The sequence below is a fragment of the Heloderma suspectum genome, chromosome 5 (assembly GCF_057233095.1).
Source record: "Heloderma suspectum isolate Gila_16-S chromosome 5, 16-S_ref, whole genome shotgun sequence".
NCBI lineage: Eukaryota > Metazoa > Chordata > Lepidosauria > Squamata > Helodermatidae > Heloderma > Heloderma suspectum.
Window position 1 is genome coordinate 37,427,553 of NC_139462.1, and position 15,535 is coordinate 37,443,087.

The 15,535-nt window shown below is 41.7% G+C and overlaps 1 protein-coding gene across 2 annotated transcripts in view; it reads right to left on the reverse strand.

Annotated features, from left to right (window-relative positions):
* PAPSS1 (3'-phosphoadenosine 5'-phosphosulfate synthase 1) overlaps window positions 1–15,535 on the reverse strand; it is a 90,017-nt gene that overhangs the window by 19,240 nt on the left and 55,242 nt on the right. The window contains exon 11 of one of the 2 annotated variants that reach the window (XM_084855831.1): window positions 7,666–7,895. In XM_084855831.1, the coding sequence (XP_084711957.1) occupies window positions 7,666–7,895 (230 nt within the window). Of the gene's footprint in view, window positions 1–7,665; window positions 7,896–10,978; window positions 12,451–15,535 lie in introns of those variants that run through there. The other variant, XM_084855832.1, reaches the window with a different exon arrangement.

Below are 15,535 nucleotides of genomic sequence, written 5' to 3' on the forward strand. Positions count from 1 at the left end.
CAACCATAACCATAAGCCATTCCAGGATCAATTAATACTTATCATATGCTGCCAAATGCCTGGGAGAAGAGAAAGGCCTTAACCTGGCGCCGAAAGGATAACAACGTTGTGCCAGGCGGGCCTCGTCGGGGAGATCATTCCATAATTTGGGGTATCTCTATGCACTCATTCTTTGCAATGGGCCTAAGAAAAATGTTGGGGTCTGCCAGGATTTTTATGAAGTCTTTCAGATTCAGATATAAAGCTGCTGGGCAGGGGAGGGGGTGAAGCTCTGTGGTAGAGCATGCTTTGTACACAGAAGGTCCCAGGTTTGATCCCTGGCATCTCCAGGTAAGGATGGCAAAACTCCTGCATGAAGCCCTGGAGAGCCACTGCCAGTCAGTGTTAACAGTAGTGGGCCAATTGTCTGATTCAGTATACGGCAGCTTCCTATGTTTCTAAGAAAGGAAGATCAATTCATATAGTGCAGTAGGAGCGGAGATTAACTCATGTCCCCTTCCTCCCTCTGTTTCATCCCTGTCACCCTGCCTGAACAGGGCTAATATCTCTTGTCTCTACAGGCAATAAACTTTTCAAGTTGTACTTCATTTATTCAAAAATTCCTCAAGTGATGATATCCATATTTATGGAGAAAATCTGAGCATGACCTGCTATCTGGCAAGGGAAAGCGGAACAAACAGAGCCTACGAGTTTGTTCTGTTCTGACATTTTGATTAAAAGAAAAAAAGCAGACCAATTAAAGTCGTACATTCCCCCAGAGCGCCAAGTTCTGTGTGTGAAGCCTGGGCGGCTGGCATGCCTTCCCTTTGAAGGGGGATTTAAAGCGCAGCTCCCTCGGCACCTTTTTCTAAGAACATTTCACCCTACATCTGTGCTGCATGCTACAGACACCACACAAAACGAGCATTCTGCTTTCACATGTTGCCAGCCATCTTCCTTCCAATCCAGCTACAGTAAACACATCTACAGCCTAATTAATTAAGAACCACTTGGAAGACTGTGCTCAAAAATATGCTTTCCCACCACGATGCCTCATGGATGGAAAAGGCCAGAGCACACATGCCCTTTATGCGAACAGAAATTACAGTGCTCTCTTTCCAAAGCAGCTGCCTGTGCTTCATGGCAAAATGCTTTTGAAATAATTTCCAGAGGGGTAGCCATGTTAGTCTGCTGTTGCAAAAACCAATGAAGTGTCTTGTGGCACCTTAAAGAATGCATGTACTTTTGTGGACCACAGCCCATTTCATCAGATGCATGAAGGATTATCCCAAGTTCCAAGTATATATAGACACATGCACATAGCTGTGGGAGGGGGAATTGTGAGAGGGAAGGTCAACTCCCTCTGACCTCACTGTTTACAATCCCATCCACCCCATACATGTGTGAACCTGTAGCAATGTGTGAACCTGTAACTCAGGATAACACCTCATGCATCTGATTGCCCAAGAAAATGTATGCCATGATAAATACGTCTTTAAGACTATTGGTTGTTTTTGCTTTTGAAATCTGTTTGGCATTCCATTCATTTTAAGATAAAACCTTGCTGTGAGGAAGTACAAACCCTGTGATATGCCTAAAGGCAAAATCCTATGCACATTTACACAGAAAACAGTCCTACAACTCCCAGCATTCCCCAGCCAGCATAGCTGGCTGGGGAATGCTGAGAGTTGTAGGATATCCACTATCCAGACATTCAGGGTGCTAATCCATGTGCCAAACAATGCAACTGTACACACAAGCAGCAAGATAGATATGGGTGACCCCAGAACAGCAACATCAATTTCCTGCGGCACTTCCTGACTGGGCACTAACAGAAACTGGGAAGGGGCTCCTCTCCAGAAAGGACAGCATGTTTACTGGCCCAGCTATCTAACAGTTAGATCTAATGCTACCTGCTACCTGTCAGGGTGGACACTGAGCCCATAGAATCCCAGAGTAGTTCTGATTCTGAGGAAGAGCAGTCGCTCCTGGGAGAGGAGTGCGCTCCTCTTTCCCAGGGCCAACAGCTGACGGAGATTCCTCCCACCAACATTCCTAGCTTAGATAGCAGTCCAGGGAGTAATGCAGCACGGATAGCAGACTTGGTGGACGCGCGACGCAGAGAGCAGCGCCAGATGGAGGGCGCGGAAAGGAGGCGTAGTGCCCGGTTGGCGCGCAAACAACGGCTGCGCCCAGAGGCTCCAAGGGAAAAGGGGAGGGACTCTCCCCAGTCCTTAAGTTCAGGGGTCTGCCAGTAATTCCCTTTCAAACGGGGACCAACTGTTCCAACGTAGGGCATAGGTACTGTGCTGCTCAGATCTAGTTGCAAACGGTATAGTTGTTAAGTTGTAAAAGAAGAATAGAGCTTTGAAAGGAATCCCTTTGTCTGTGTCTGGACTTGGCTACTGGATTAGACTGAGAGAGGCCTCCAAGGAGCCCTTGACAGCACCTTAACAGATGGCAGAGAATGTAACTACTATTGCACACATACTTCCAAATACTATCTCGACCATAAGAACTAAAAAAGTAAATTCTGTGTCCAATAAAATATGCTGCACTTCCACAGAATCCTGGCATATGCAAAGCCCTGACCATAACTGTAACGCAGTGGGCTAAGTAATTCTATAGCTACTATAACTTAAGTCTACTGCTCAACTGTTTGTTTTGACAGAAAAGTAGTCTTTCTTCACCACCAAACCATATTGTGCTGCTTCCTGACAGCTTCATGTCCTTTCCTTGAGTGCCTAGCACATTTTTCCTTTTATATTTTTGAGAACTGTGCCTATAATGTCTCCCATCACATCTTCAGCTTGTTTCTCCAAACTAAACATGGCCAGTTCCTTTTGTCTCTCATACATGAAGTGACATTGCAAGAAGTCTTTGTTTTTCTCCTCTTAATCCCCTCCACAATACAGCATACCTTTTAAAAGCTGTTTGAGATAACATCCCGCAGAACCTCTGCAGAACGCCACCAGGACGGCACTGACTCCGACCGGAAGTCTACTCTGGTATTGTACTCAAGTATAAATAAGATGTTAAGAAATGTCCCTCATTCATGATCTGAGAAACTGCAGATATAATGTCCCTTGCTCCACAATCAGATCATTTTGATTACAACAAACTCCATCTAATCCTATTTATTCTTAATAATTATTTATTACTCAATATTCATATTTGACAGAGAGAAAGGACAAGACAGCAAAGCCCCCTCCATCTGGTCAGCTGGGACAAATTGCCATTTAGCTCCTCCTTTCCGAGAACTGTCTCCTCAGTGGCCATTTCTCTTGGTCAGTAGAAGATCGGTTCTGTAACTTTAAAAATTAGTACCCAAATTCACTTTCTTTCCTCTTCCCTCCTCATTCTTTTTTCCATTTGCATCATGTCTACTGGATTGTAAGCTTGCGTTCCAGGCCTGCGTTGTTCTTTAATCTCTGTTCAACACTTAGTAAATATTAAGTTTTGTAAGTGATACGTAATTTTTATTAAGCCAAGTCAAAGTTTAGTGGTTTTTCAAAGTTCTAGACTTTACAGGACGGCTGCTTCTTTAGAGAAAGAATTAAAATAAGACGGAGATTTTTTTTTCACACTTAAGCATCTCATTTTTTTGTTCTAAACAACACTTTATCTAAAAGAAGAAGAGGCCCCTAACTGTTGAGAGCTTGCAGGACTATTAAACAATGTATTGTTTCAGTATTAGAAAGATCCTTTTGCTTTCTCCTTCTTCTGCATGAAGCATACAAGCCACCCAGGGATCAAATGCTGTTTTTTATCAAATGTACCTTCAGCAAGTCAATCAGCCCATTTCAAAAGTATTTAGCGCTACTTTAATCTTTGCCTGTGGGAGTACTTAATTTGTCAAATATGAAACGATAAAAATCAGTGATTATTCACAAACTTCCCAGCATGATTTCTGTTACTCAAACGTTTCACAATTTTCATATGCACTTAATTAGCAACTGTGCTTCTTTAATACGAAGTCCTGGCTTGCTAACCACAAAGCCCTAATCCACTCTTCATCTTATCCTAAGTGATTTTTTATTCCATTTGAAAAGCGGAATGTAAAAAGGTTTGAGAACTGAAACTCAAAAGACCTTTCTCTCTCTTTCAGGAAAGTGAGCCACACATTCTAGAGGCTAAGCACCGAAAGTGGTCATGTGTGCTTTTGTAACATTATTCCCAAACGCATTCCAGCAGCTCCATTTCCCTACAAATAGCAATGTCACGTAACCTTTACAATGGTTACTTGTAAACCATTTACTACTAAACTGATTTTCAAGAATTTATACACGTTTATTGCTTTTGAAGAGCCTCGTGTGGCGCAGAGTGGTAGGCAGCAGTATTGCAACCGAAACTCTCCCCACGGCCTGAGTTTGATCCCAGTGGAAGCTGGGTCCCAGGTAGCCAGCTCAAGTAGACTCAGCCCTCCATCCTTCCGAGGTCGGTAAAATGAGTACCCAGCTTGCTGGGGGAAAGGTAGTCATGACTGGGGAAGGCCATGGCAAACCACCCCGCTACAGTCTGCCATGAAAACGCCAGCGAAAGCGGCGTCCCTCTAGGAGTCAGTAATAACTCGGTGCTTGCACAGGAGGAACCTTTCCTTTTCTTTTTCCTTATTGCTTTTAGCCATAGGCCATTGCAAAACAACAAGACCCAAAGACATTTGTCAGGATGACTACAGGTATAAACAAGAAGAGAAAAATTGCACATTCAAGGATTACAGATATGAGAAATTTGTATGTCACAAAGTGTCTAATTTTCTTCGTAACAAAAATATATAAATAAGCCTGGATGCTGAGTCTTCTGGATTCATTCTGAAGCAGTTTATTTAAATTCTCAGATGTAGCGCTGAAGACTACATAGTCGAAATGTGTCTGGCTATTGATAGCGTTCATCTTCTTGGGAACCTAAAGTGTTGGTCATTTAGAATAGGTTGTTTTCTCTGTCTTTCAAAACCCACCGTATGCAACTATGGAGTTTAGAAGTTGTTTTATTGCTGTTGGGCAATTGAAAAATGTCTGGATTGTACTTTGTTGTGAATTTGTATATACTGCAATGTTATTATTCTGTTTATAAATTATATCATTATGAGGATATTTTTGAGTAAACTTTAATTTTTGTCCTGACTTTTTAAAAAAAAAAAAACTTTGTGGACTGCAGCTCCCATCATCCCTCACCAATGGCTATGCTGGCTAGGGCTGATGCAGTCCAGCAATATCTAGAGGGTCTCACATCCCTTATCCCTGCTTTAGAAGCACACAGTCCCCAGGCGCTGGCCTGGACCGCTTGAGTGCTTCTACCAAGAATGCATCCCACAGCCCTCCCTGCTTTTTACTGGGGTCCATTCTGGCTCACTAGTTGGTAACGCTGCTGTCCATGCAGAGGAAGACACAAGATCTGTCCTGATTCTGCACTAGGTATAATGTCCTAGCTTGCCAATGAACCATTTGAGCAAACTAGGTATCAACCGCGTATTTACGCTTCTTGCTCTTACATTCTCTTTATTTACTGTGCTTTCTTTTTACATCTAACGCTTAAATAGACTCCCTTAAAATCAGCCTGCAATATGAAAGAAAAGCCTGCACTGGGGAGAATGTGTATTTGATTTCTCTTCTACTTCTATCCTGTACTGATGCAACAAAATTAAAAAATAGTACTAGACCGGCCAAACGGCAATTCTCTCATTATTGCTTTCTTTAAAAATAAATGTGCTAAAATTCTACCTAGATGTTTGCAAAACTCCACCTACCTCTCAGAAACTGCCTAAACTGTTAAGTCATTCTTAAATCTATTTATTCATTTGATTTATGTCACCCTATAGCCAAAGCTCTCAAAGTGACATACATAATATAAACAAATATAATAAAGCCTAAAATATATAACAAAAGGAATTTAGAAGAATTTAAAATCAGCAACAATCATAATTTAAAACTAACTTTTACAGGAGGCTTATACTCAATGTTTGCATCTGGATCTGAATTGGAAAATGAAAACCTGAAGGAAAAAAATGGATTACTCAACTGGCTTAAGTAAGCCTCTACCCAGGTCTCTCTCTCCCTCTCTGATTTTGTAGTCACCTGACTTTGTGACAGCAATACATCCTTTATTAGACCAACTACTCAGTTGAGACATTGTGCTGATTTGTGTTATGGGCAAAACCCATAAGAGCAGTCTTGTGACAGTACCTGCTAAGTACCAAGAACAGACTGGGATGATCATTTGTCTAAAATTATTTATTTATTTATTTATTTATTTCATTTCTATACCGCCCAATAGCCGAAGCTCTCTGGGCGGTTCACAAAAACTAAAACCAAACAACACACAATAAAACAATTTAAAATATATAGAACATTAAAACCACAATATAACAATACAACCACAATAAAACCTAGCAGCAGTACAGGAGTTTAAAATACAGATTTAAAACAACAAAGATAAAAATTTAGAAAGCTAAAATGCCTGGGAAAATAAAAAGGTCTTCACCTGGCGCCGAAAAGAGTACAATGTAGGCGCCAGGCGAACCTCACTAGGGAGCTCATTCCAGAGCCGGGGTGCCACAACAGAAAAAGCCCTCCTCCTAGTAGCCACCCGCCTCACTTCCTTTGGCAGGGGCTCACGGAGAAGGGCCGCTGATGATGTATATTTTTTAAATGACATATTTTGAATATGTCAAAACACGGAATTTGTCATGGGGTGCCACATTTATTTTTACATTTACACTGTAATTGTCTTCCATGGACCTCAAAGTGGTGTGTGTGTGTGTGTGTGTGTGTGTGTATGTATACGCACCAATCCAGGCACTAACCAGATTGATTTTGCTTCACTTTAGTCTAACTATATCATGTGCTTTCAAGATTATGCTCCAGGACACAGTGACTTTAACTACTAGAGAGTGCATCTTCCTCCAGAGCATACATAAAAAGCAACATATGTAAACTGTCCTCTTTTCCAGGTGTGAAGCTGTGCTGTACTGCATTAAAAGGCAGCAGGTGCACCAAACTCAGAAGTGTTACCACATACCCTCCCCCAGAATCAAGGAAAACTGTTCTCTACTTACAGAGCTTATGCACAGAAACATACAATTTTTATTCAGCACTCGGCATAAAAACAGCACCAAAGTGTGGATAGATAAAATGTAGGATTAAAGATTTATGCAGAAAGGCTTTAGACAAGTATATACTTATCACAGATGGATAAATTTCTGTAATTATAAACATACTAAAATGTAAACACGCATCTAGAAACTTGTCAAGTTATACAACAGTATCAAATGTAGCCTGAAACTAAACTCCCAAATGAAGATGTTTAAAATGAAAATTGCAACATGATCTACAGTATAATGACAAGTAATATTTTTTTATTATAGATGTGGGAACACACTTTGGCTCCATTCCAAGGCCACCCAGTGTGGCAAAGCAACTTCAGAGCAGTGGAGATTCAAGTTATTGTTGTTTTTTACACAGAGGTCAGAAGATACAAAAACTAAAAACTACTAATGGTGAGACTGGGGAGTGTGGTTCCTGAATCAGACAAAAATGAACTGAACCTAGGCCCCGAGAAACAAGAATTTACTTGGAAGCAAAGTAATATATGCTAGAACATGCTGGCATGCAAAACCAAACCCCAAACACCATCCCTGAAGTATTTTGTGGGACATTCATTAATTTTTAAAACCGAAAAATAACTTACTGCTCCGAGTCATAGTAATCCATGCATTTCTTTTTCTTGTTATATGCTGCCACTCTGAAGGGTACAATTTCCAGCGTTATCAGGCCTGGCGCCATCGTCAGCACTTTGGCACCATGGGTTGGATCATAGAGATCTTTTCCAGTCTCAGGGTGAGGCATGCCGGCAGGATCTCGGCCCACAATGTAAAAGTTTGCTCCAGCTACCATCCTCGACCTGCAATGCCACTGAACCTAGAACAAGAATTGAGAGGGAACGTTAGAAGAAGCAACAAGAAAGGAGCAACAAGAAAAGCAGAAGATGGTTAGTGCTAGACAAATGAAATGAAAAATATTGTTCTATCTCTAAACTAAGCTACAGGGTCATATACTCACCAAAAACGGAGTTACTGTGGTGAACTTTATTATGCGCGTGCACGCATGTGTGTGTGTGCATGTGTGTACGATAAATATATGAAACAGATCGACAGGGCCTGGATACAAATACAGTTGCAAAAAAGATATTGCATAGCGGTGTGTATAGAGCAGCTTCCCAAAGAGCAGGATATCACCTAATAATCAGATAATTTTTGCCAACAGTCGGAATAGACTATCACTCCTGAGGGAGGCTACAAACCTGTGTTAATGAGCCCTCCTTTGGTCTCATGAACATGAAGATATGTTCCTACACAATACAGCAACTAGAGTCAAGCAACTAGGGTGCCCGTGTATCCTACTTTAGAGAAAATAGCCAGTCCAAGTCAAGCTTAAACATGCGTAAAATGCAAGCGCAGGGGCCTTGAAGTTGCCCATCAACAGTTAGCACCTAGACAGCAGACTGAACAGACACACAGGTCACCTGGTCACAGCCTTCCCCACTATGGTGAGGACATGGTGAGGTCATCAAGCAACAGGCCATTTTGATTAATCTAACCTATCAATTAAACTTTGCATCATGAATCATGAGATTAACAAATGAACAATATTCAAGATCTTTTATTCATCTCCTAGTTTCTAAGGTTTCCCTACTACCACAGAGAAAAGGAGTAAACTGAGACCCTCCTAATTTTTTCCAGAACCTCTGCCCAAGAAAAATTGCCATGTTCATTCTAGCCAACAGATTTCAAAATTCATGTCTTTTTAACATAGTGATTTGTTTTACTAATAAAAAAATAACTTAAAACAAGAAACTCTTTATTTTAAGCTGGTTGCCTGGAAGATCTATAAAATAGATACAAATACAACAATATCAGAAAAGATTTATAGGACTCACTCCTCTTTGTCCCTTGCCCATTTGGTTGCAAGCACCTCTGCACTATTCAAAATCATGGAATTTCCTCCTCCAAATGAAAGCCCAAAGCAAAAACAAAAAGCCAAGACACAATATTCAGAAGAGAGGGGGTATTTTAATTAGGTGCTGTGTCTGGACAGTGTCATTATATAGTTTAGTCCCTAGGCTGCACTGGATTTAGTTTCATCTTAGGGACCATCTCACTCCCTATGTCCCTGTCTTATTTCTGTGATTGTTAGAGGGAGCACTTCTGAGGGTGTCACATGCTCTGGAGGGTTACCTCCGAAGTACTTAATGTTGCAGCACCTACCCTTTGAAATGCTTTACCAATTGATACTAGACAGGCCCCCACAGTTCTGATGTCTTCTTAAAAGTCATCTCTTTACAGAGGGTTTCCCTGAAGTGTGACCCAGCCAGCTGTAGTTCGTAGCACACAGCAGAGTGTGCAATTTTACTGCTGATTAATTGTATCGTTTTGTTTTTACTGTTATATTTATGGTTATTTTTATGCCATTGTACTTTGTGTTTACTGCTTTGATACTTTGGTGGAAAGCAGTATATACATCTGAATAATAATAACTGGGTGGAGTCAGGGTTTCCTATTGTTGTTCTGATTTTGTTGGAGAGAGCTCCCTGTCTAGCTTCCTGACTTGTATGTCTTCCATAACATGCTGAATACCTACCATTAGATTCTCGCCCTTCCCCCCTAGAATGGCTCTGATCTCATCTGGCACCTTATCACTCCATATCCAGGTGGTAGCTTCTGACACTGTCTGCTACTTGGTTTAGTTTAAACAGGAAGAGCACTAAAAGAGAACTGGAAACGGTGTCCACAAAGCAGTAAAGATGTGTGGAGTTTTGTGCAACTATCCCTCAGCAAGCTGGACTGTGAGACACACAATGATTAGCACTAATTCCGTGCTCTCTGCCACATGGACTACCAAAGAGGCTGTTACAGAGCTCTTGTGGCTTCTGGGTGACAGTATGCTAAATCAGCATGTCTGTCAGCCCAAACATTCTTTCATCTAGCATCTCCCCAAGGGTGCATTCTGTTTTCCTCCGAAGCTGACTGGATAATGCGATTTTATCCCAACAGTGTGTGACTCTGATGTGTTGACCACTATGAAGTCATGGGCCAGAAGCCACAGTCAAGGTTTGGCTGGAGTAACATCTGACAAGTCTAATCAAGTCCATTTTAAATTGTGGGCTAATGGCTCTAACGGAGCAAGAGTACACCATAAATGGAGCCAGGGTTTTCCCCAGTGACTGCTAAAAAGTAGCTTGGGCATGCAGTCCTTTGCATTCCATAGTCAACAGAAGCCATTTCAAACATCTGTCAGGGAAGGCTTTTTTTTTGGGGGGGGGGGTGTAGCTCAATAGCAGGGCACATGCTTTGCCAGGTTCAATCCTCCCATCTCCAGCTAGCGCAGAAAGCCCCGTCCGAAACCCTCAAAAGCTGCCGCCATTCAGTGTCAATAAGACTGAGCTACACAGATCAATGGTCCAATTTAGCCTTCCAGGACTATACCACTTAAGAAGACCAGGCCAGACGTCACATGTTTGAATGCTCCCCTACATTGAAAACTCTAAAACTAGTATGTCTAGGACAAGACAGCAGAAGAAGTAACCGCCTTAAACTGAAGTCATGCGCACATAGTCGTCTGAATACCGGAAACATCATATGACAACTTGTATATAACCAACAGCCATCACCAACCACAACTTCAGACACAGCTTTCATATTTCTTCACTTCAAACATAATACTTTAAAAGGGAACTACTCACACATTCAACTGTAAGTCATGCCAAGACATCAGTAGTGTACATGTATGTTTAGTACAGCCTTCATGAGACAAGTCACTATCTGTAAAAAAATGGGTGCAACAGTAAACATGTCTAACGGGGCTGTTGAGGAATTAGACCTTTGTATCCCTGAAACTCTGTGAAATTAACAGCAGTACTGGTGAATTCTATTTCTGAAAGAATGAAATGTTTCTGCCACTTTTGCTACTTCAAAATACAAGAAACTACTTTACAACCAAGGTTAGAAGAAGATTTGCAAAATTGTCGTTTATTTTAATATTGGTGCACATTATTATTATTTTATTGTTCATTACATATATATAGTGCCCCATAGCCAAAGCTCTCTGCACAGTTTACAAAAGTTAAAACATTAAAATATAGTATACCAAGTTTAAAAACTGTTTACATAAAAGCATACGGACAATATAAACAGACAACATATATCTATAAACAACTTTGAACTAAAACCTTTTTTTTTAATTCAACAATAAAACAACACAGACAAAAGTCAGCAAAAGCAGCAAGAGTTCTCAAACGGAAGGCCTGCCGGAATAATAGAATTTTTAATGCCTGCTTAAAAACCTTCAAAGAGGTCAGCAGGCACATTTCTACTGGCAGGTCATTCCACAACTGAGGGGCGGCAAAGGAGAAGGTCCTGTACATGTAACATTAGTGGGGGGTGGGGATGCCCCTGCCCAAGAGGGGTAGGGGGATATGAACCCAGTGTTAAGCAAAAGGGCAGCATAAGAAATGCCAAATCAGGGAAGAGGCGGAAAAGGAGAAAAAACCCAGTAAATTCTATATCTATATAGCCTTCACAACTGATGGCATATTCTTTTATTTATTCATTTATTACATTTCTATACCGCCCCATAGCCAAAGCACCTCCTCTCTCATCACACTTGACAGTTGGTAAATACAATATTCTTGTATTGTACACCGGGGTATTTGACCCAGATCATAAAACAGAGCATGAAGAGATGCCTATTTCTGGTGTGAAAGCCAGAGAAATTCTCACCAAAGCTTCCTCAAGCCACAAAGAGTATTGTCTTCCCCCTATTTTGTTTCTGCATGTTTCTGCCTAGTGTAGGTTTTGGAAACTTTGCAACAGGCAGCTACTGCAGCATTTTGCATATAAACAATGGCAGAAAAGACAATCACTACAAGCAAGTGGACAGCAACGCTTTAGACACCCATACCTAGTATGGTACCCTGAATGCAATGCCTGCAGATCAATATAAATGTCACTGCAGATGCAGTCTTGTCCTGTTTTGTTTATTTACACTGCATTACAAATCAGACACTGGGCTTCAGACAAGACCACCACACAGACAACTTTTAAAATAGGAAGTTAAAATGCACAAAGTACTATAAAAGAAGTTTAAGCACAAATCCTCTGCACACCAGCATATATATATTACAGCTAGGAGCAAACTGAGCCATTGCCAGAGTGAACAAGTGGTAAACATTTTCACCTTGACCACAGAGAGGAGTGACATGCACCAGATTATGCTGCTGATGGAGCGAGGTGTGTTGCAAAAACATGTGGTTTTCTCCTTGTTATGCAGTCTTTTAGGAGTTTGCATTACACTGGTATAACCCATTTATACAAGGATACACAGCTGTGCCACTTCATCTCTGGGTATTTGGGGTAGATTTGGATAATTATATGTTCCAGGTTGCCGTAAGGCAAAGCAAGCAAGAAAGCATTTCATCCTGCAAGTTATTAAAAATTAAGAATGTGTGTAAGAAAGAACAGTTTCAAAAAGCTTGAGAATGGTAGAGCAGAGCTAGACATAAGCGAGTTACACATTCATCTTCCCCACTGATTTTAGCAATCAGGACCACCACCACCACCCCCCGCAAAAAGCATCTCCACCAAAAAAAGTATCTGTTCTTTTTAAATATATCGTTTGCTATCATACAGGTAACAACATATAGGCTGTAAACACAGCTTCCTAGTTTAGTTGACAACAACCCATAAAAAACATTTTTTAACGTTTCCGAAAAATATGTTTAGATTGGGATTTACAAAACATGACCATTAAATCTTTACTGACTGAAAAACCATGTTCAGACAGTTGATAACCATACTGGCTTAGCAGCTGTCTGTTGTTCTGAAAGTCATTTGTGCTACAGAAACAAATCTGGTACCAATGTCTTCTAAATGACCTACAGAAAATGATTAAAGGAAGAGTTGTCTTTTATTAGTCGGCGAAAACGCACTATTGGCAAGTGGTTTTCTGAGGTCATTGGAAAACGCGGCATAAATTAAGGAATGTTTCTTACTTTATTTGTATGCATGACTGAGGACTGCGGGTACAAGTTTTGTTCAACTCCTTGCCGCCATGTTCTCCAAATACAAATCCCAACTTCATAAGGGAAAACATGTCCACATACGCGACTTCATTCACTCATGCACAGTTTTCAGAAACCACAAGAAATGTGGCAAATAGCCAAAGGATGCAATCTGGCACATGATTTGTTTCCACTGAAATAAATGGGATGTAATCCGGCCACATTTGCAGCCAAAAGTGTGAAGTACTCAAAATGTGCATTAGCAGTGCTCTTTGAAAGAATACCACCATTTGAGGGATGCATTATGGAGACTGGATTAAGGGAAGTTTTACGCGCTATTTACTTGTTCTCCCTTCATGCAGTTACCGTAAGGTGCTCACTGTCCAGGCATCCCCTGCTGACCCCACACCCCACCATCCACAGGTTGGGGCTGGAGATCTAAAGCAGGGAGCCTTTTCTAGGCAAGTCTGGTCCCCATGTGACTGAGATCCCTGCATGATTAGGATCCTAAGTCATGTGGGGAACCTCTATCTGTTTATGTATTGCATTTTTCATCCTGCTTTTCAGACAATTATTGCCTTCCAAAGTGGCTCACATCAGTAAAAAAGGACAGACAGGCCCTGCTACTATCAGGCTCACAACCTAAAAAGACAAGACACGCAAGGGAAGGAGAGTGGGGGGGAAAGGAAGAAGAGGGAGGCTGGTTTTTCAAGGCCAGAACAAGGTGGTGAGCGATAAGTAGGCCTTTAAATATGATTCAGGCCAGGCTGGTCTTCCCTTGCTGGTATTCTTCCTTGAATAGCCGTCGGTGGCTCTTGTTCCTTCAAGCAAATGGGTGGGCCAGAGCATTCTTCCTCTTTCTTCTGCAAAAGAAGCTGAGCACTCTTTCTGACAGGAAGGGGAGAAGCGAGTTCCCTGCACCTGCTCCTTCTCTGGCTAACCGATGGGCCAGGCTTCCAGGCTCCCCACCGTCAGACCTTCTCCAATGCATGGAGGGTGGGGGGCAGCAGTGAGCAACGGGCAAGTGAGCACAGCCCCACTCTTCCCCTCACATGACAGTAATCACTGAGAGGAGAATGAATAGGACTGAGAGACCTTTCTCACCTAAATATTAGAATAAAGATGAAAGCTTTCACTTTGCATTTTTGCAAACTCTCTCAGCAGTCCTTTGAGAAGGAATCTCTTTTGGTTTAATGTAAAAGCTGATATTCTAAGGATTCTCTGGGAGTTGCAAGATCCCCCTTTTGGAGGTCTTATTCCATTCCTGTGCATATCTGCAAAGCTTCCAGTCACAGGCAGCTACACCAGTTTTCTCACACTGTTTGGCTAATATGCCTCAGCTATAAATAATGATCTCTCTACAAAGTGGGCACTCAGATTTCCATATCAGGATAGTCCTACAGGAAAGACAGCTTGTGCCAACTGGAAGGGTTGATTTATAGCAGGGGTAGGCAACTTGGCCTATAGATCTAACATTATTTCTAGGCCGCCTTTAAAGGTGCAAGCTCTTCAAGGTCACATGCAAGATAAAAAGCACAAAGTTGCCTACAGCAGCCATCATTCCAATCCAGCATACCCAAAGGTGAGGGATGATGGAAGTTGTAGGCTAAAACTTCTGGAGGGAAACAAGTTGCCTGCCCATAATTTAAGTTGAACATACATTATGTTCCGGCATTAACTCACAAAGCCCTTTATGGCTTGGGGCCACAGTATCTAAAGGACTGCCTATTCCTATATGTTCCTGCCCAAGCCCTGAGATCATCATCTGAGGCCCTGCTCTGAAAGCCCACACACACTGAGATTCAGTGGCAGGCTACTCGTGAGTGGGCCTTTTTTTGCGGCAGCGCCAAATGGAAAGCCCTCCCTAAAGAGGTCTGCCTGAAGCCTACTTCGTTGCCTTTTCAGACCAGGCAAAAAAACCCTTTTTTTAATGGAGGCTTTTCCTTCTTTTTTTTTATCTCTGTGTGCCAAGAGGGGGGATTTCAGGAAGCAAATGGCAGGGTAGTGAGATTTAATCTTTCTCTTCTGGTGTATGCTGGTCCCGATCTGAATCAGCGCTACATGACCTACTCTTGAGGAAGAAAGCAGCTACACAGTAAGTAATCAACATGTTGCTTAATCTTGAGAAGAGAGATCAAAGATAGTCACACATTAAGGATTGTCCTATGAACAATCTTCACCCCATGCTACACCTTCCACTTCAATCCTTGGATTAAGACTGGCTTGTGTTCTGTGTGTATTTTACCCCGCCATCTCCACCCCATACCCAGCAAGATAAATAGCTTGAAGGCAAGTGGACTTTACGCACGCAAGCCAGAGGAGGACATGAAATGAAATGACATCAGCACTATGAAATGAACACACAAGCACACACAAACACACACACACAAACACACACAAACACACACACACAAACACACACACACAAACACACACAAACACACACAAACACACACAAACACACACAAACACACACAAACACACACAAACACACACAAACACA